Source organism: Mus musculus, chromosome 8 (assembly GCF_000001635.26).
Source record: "Mus musculus strain C57BL/6J chromosome 8, GRCm38.p6 C57BL/6J".
NCBI lineage: Eukaryota > Metazoa > Chordata > Mammalia > Rodentia > Muridae > Mus > Mus musculus.
In genome coordinates this window covers 19,140,495-19,144,576 of record NC_000074.6, presented here as the reverse complement: position 1 = coordinate 19,144,576, position 4,082 = coordinate 19,140,495, and the positions used below count along the sequence as shown (strand labels likewise).

General features: G+C 43.1%; 1 protein-coding gene across 3 annotated transcripts; it reads right to left on the bottom strand.

The window, feature by feature from the left end:
- Positions 1–1,566: 1,566 nt before the first annotated feature.
- On the bottom strand, positions 1,567–3,818 carry Spag11b (sperm associated antigen 11B). Of its 3 annotated transcripts, none has more exons than NM_001286493.1 (3): positions 3,719–3,818; positions 3,057–3,206; positions 1,567–1,961 (listed from the first exon to the last, which is right to left on the bottom strand). In NM_001286493.1, exons 1-3 carry the CDS (start codon positions 3,777–3,779, stop codon positions 1,828–1,830), a joined length of 345 nt encoding a protein of 114 aa, NP_001273422.1. In that variant the 5' UTR covers positions 3,780–3,818; the 3' UTR covers positions 1,567–1,827. The 3 variants fall into 3 exon arrangements, with proteins under 3 accessions (NP_001273422.1, NP_001034652.2, NP_001030077.1); NM_001039563.3 differs by having other exon boundaries at positions 3,057–3,203; NM_001034905.2 differs by having other exon boundaries at positions 1,567–3,206.
- Positions 3,819–4,082: the final 264 nt, after the last annotated feature.

The window sequence follows — 4,082 nt, the reverse complement described above, 5'->3', positions numbered from 1 at the left end:
AAGATGGTGGGTACTAGATATTTGTTGAGCAATTGAGTGAACAAAGAAGAGAAATGTTAGATTTAAGACAAATAATGAAATGTGTGCACTGCTTTCTTACATGGAAGTCTGGAAAACCTCCCCCCACCCCAACTTGTCTTTATTCCCTCTTTGAGTCTGTGTCATATAGACATGCATTCCCACGTTCTACCCTCAAGGTTAATATTATTCACTCTTTTAACTTTTATCCCACAAACAAACAAAACTCTTTCTCAAGTACCTTTTGTTCTCTTTACTTAAGAAACACTGACCTCCTATAATTAAAGATCTACAGCTTTATTGATAAACAATTTTCAGTCTAGAGACCAGGTGTCTCAGCCCTTACCACCATGTGGCAGCTCCAAAAAAAAAGAAGAAGAAGAAGAAGAAGAAGAAGAAGGAGGAGGAGGAGGAGGAGGAGGAGGAGGAGGAGGAGGAGGAGGAGGAGGAGGAGGAGGAGGAGGGCAGATGAACTATCCCAGGCTGTTTTCCAGGATCACTTCCTGTTGATTTGGCATGACTTCCTCTGTCCATCCCACCAAACCACCTCTCTCCTCATCATTTGGAATTGGGTTATTTCAGGTACTTCACTTAGTAACTCCCCACAACCTCCAGAAAGCCATATCTGAATTACAGATTTCCACATCCCTGAAAAACATCTCTACAGGCTTTAATACCTACTGACAAATAACTAAAACTTAGGGATCTCATTTCCTCGTTTCTCCTGGATTCACATACACCCATTCATCTCCTCACTGTGAATGTCTTAGAGTTCAACATCTCCAAACAATCTCTGTGCCCTCTCTTGTACAGTGTGGGTCACTTTGGTTGACATTAACTCACCTCTACCCTGTGGTTCCTCCTTCTCCATGGTTACCAGTCACAAGAACTCCTCTTCTTACATCCCCTGACTGTTGACTTCCTCTCAACTGTTTTCTCAACCTCAGTCATAATCGATTTTCTTCAACTTCAATGGCTGCAATCACCTCTTCCCTGGCCCTTTGCTACTCATCACTCCTACATTCTTAAGTCTGATGTTAGAATGAGCACAGGCAGGCTGTTGGCATCCTAGAGCACCTGACACAACTCCCTCTTGTTTATCACTCCAAGGTTTTGTGCTCTGTTGTCCTCAATGGCATTGTACCCTTTCCCACATGGAGAACTCTTGCTTCTCTGAATTCTTCTCCCATGTGGATGTACTTGAGCTCTTCCCATTTAGTGGGTTAATGATCCTTCCATGTCCCTGAACTTTTGTACAAAATGTAGCCTATGCTTGGAAATTTCTGCCCCCTCTCGCAACTTAACACATTTCTGGTCATCCTACAAATCCTTCTCAGCTTTCACTAGGAGCCACTTTTTAATACTCTACCACTACTGTCTAGGATACACCCATATTAAAGCAAAGATATCAGTTCATATTTTTCTGTCCATTCAGATATCTATTTCTGTGTGTGTCTTACCCATGTTTGCCTTTCACATTTCTTCATATCCATGACAAAGAGAAGTAACTCAAATTGTTCCTTAAATGAATGAACACATTGCCTGAATGCTTTCCTATGAAGGTTTATTCCAGCATAAATGGTATGACTTTGGAGATGTGTCTGAATTAAGCAAGCCTTTGGTAAGATAGTGTGTACAAAGCCTTTGTTGTTTAGTTTTGTCATAATAAGAGGCTTAGGTGGCTGGACATGGATAGAGATGCCTTCCTCTGTTTAGGCTCTTCTCTATTGTAGCCACACCTGGAAGGACATGATAGTTCAGGAGAGCTGACAGGTTTGCAGGTCACTTCAGCTTTAGTGATTAGCAACATCAGAACGGATGTAAGCAGCAGGGTTCTTTCTTTTTTGAACAGTAGCCCACTTGTGTTTCCATGAAATTACAGTATTCTTGACATTGTCCTTCACTTTTCTTGCAGTTGACAATTTGGTAATTTGGTTCAGGCTCTGTAAAAAGGAAAATCCAAATTAGTATCATAAGATTATGCCAAGAATGAGTCAGGAGTCATTTCTAAAATAAGGCTATGATGTGGGGGATGGCATACATATGAAATAGGTTGTCATGTTCATAATTTCAAATTCTAACCCATGAACACAAGTCCAGACAGTGCTCTGTTCCTTCAAAGCCTCCTAATTTCCTATATTAAAAAAATAGCATTGTAATATTGCCACACAGCATACTATCAGAAAGAACATATGACCACCATTGTGCCTGCCTATGTTTGTGGTGTGACAACTGCATTTCCTTTTTCTGTTCCCTCAGTGAACTAAGTCCTTTGAAACAGGAGGTGAATTCCAAGAAAGCAGAGATTATGATAGGGTAAGGAAGTACTTAGAGTTGATGGGACTGTATCTACTGAATATCATCAGATATTTGCCAGCATTTAATTGTTGTCCGTGTCCACTGACCCTTGTCTCTGAGTGAGAAATGACTTTGAGATTAAGGGCATTCCAGGAGCTGCCAACTCCTTCAGTCTTTGTGGATTTGGAGCTGCCTCTGCAGTAGGACATGAGGATAGAGAAGAAGCCTGGTTATGCCAGAAGAGTTCAGAAGAATGCTTGAGCTTCTGGCAGTTTACCACTTCTTTGTATCTGTCCCCACAGGAGGTAGTAAATAGCTCAGCTTGTCCTCTGCCTGCTTCCCCAGGAAACCTGCCAGAACTTCATCTGACACCCGAACTTAGCAAGTATTGAACAAATTCCAACTGAGAAAATGACCTCCAAGGCTGGGGGAACAAGAAACTAGGTAGGAGAAGACTCTCTCCTCTGGTTACTGCTTGAATCCAGCAGGATGTTACCATAGTGAACTTAGACAACTCATCTCTTGGCCCCTCAATACTCCTATGTTTCTGAGTCCCTCAAGGATCCAGTTTCAGCAGAAGCTGCAGGATCTCCTGACTTTCCTGACATCTCGGGAAGACTGAACCACCCATGCCATGTCTCCACAAACAGTGATGCTCACCTCATCCCATCCACACTTTCACATGCGCTCAGTATTTCCCAAGTGGATGAACTTGCCTTGATCTTGGGTGCTTGACTTACCGTGGTAAGGGGGGGTGCGTGGAGGTAATCGTTTCACTCTGTGATGTAACAACTGAGACCCATTTACTCCTCGAGCAGGAAATTCGTCCTTGGGGAAACTGGGAGGTTCAGTGACTAAGTGGTTAATGGACGAGGCATTGGACAGGCCTGCTGAAATTAAGAATATTTAGAAACTTTCTATTCAACAACTCAAGAGGATGGAACAAGTTTCAACAATGAGTGAGGCTTGACAAGAGGCTGGAATGAACTGTGAAGGATTTACACAAACTCTTTATATATTTATCCACACGTACATATGTGTGGGAAAAAATGGAAAGAGTGGCATGTGAAGAAATGTGCCAGGAACAATGGGTACCCCAACAGCAACAAGCTCAGCCTCCATCATGGACATCATGAATGCATTTGCCAAGATCCCTAAGTCTAAGCCTCAGTGTCCTCTGTGTAACATAGAAGAATGAGGAGGAATCCTTCCCCTTGGAAAACTAATGCCACCAGTCCATCTGAGAACCCACCTCAATAACTTCTCCTCAGAAGCCTTATTTGGTAAATGTGCTGTGCTGCAGTGCACACTGATATCTTACAGCTGCCCTAGACATCCATTCCTAAAGCAACAGCTGCAGAAAGAGCCTGGGCCCAAGGACTAAGCCATGTTTCTGCTTTACCTGGAAACAGCAGGGCTGCAAAAAGTAGACTGGCAAAGAAAGGAAGGAGTCTTGGTATCATGGCTGCAGAGGGGACTTCAGGCAGTGAAGGGTCCACGGTGGGTGGGCAGCTGCTGAAAGCTCTCTTATAACTTAGCTGGGAGTGTAGGCTGGGAGCCTCTAGACAGAGTGCACAGCCACAAAGGTCACAAGAAGATGTTTACTTCCCCCACGGTTCCCAGAATAAATTTTAAGTTATGTGGGTTTTGTTTTTTCAGGAAGTAAATGATATGCCTGAGCAGTTTGGGTGGGCTTGATGAATAAGAGAATCCATGAAGGTAAATTAAGATGAAACTCGTGGAGAGGCAAAGATAACTGTGACTAG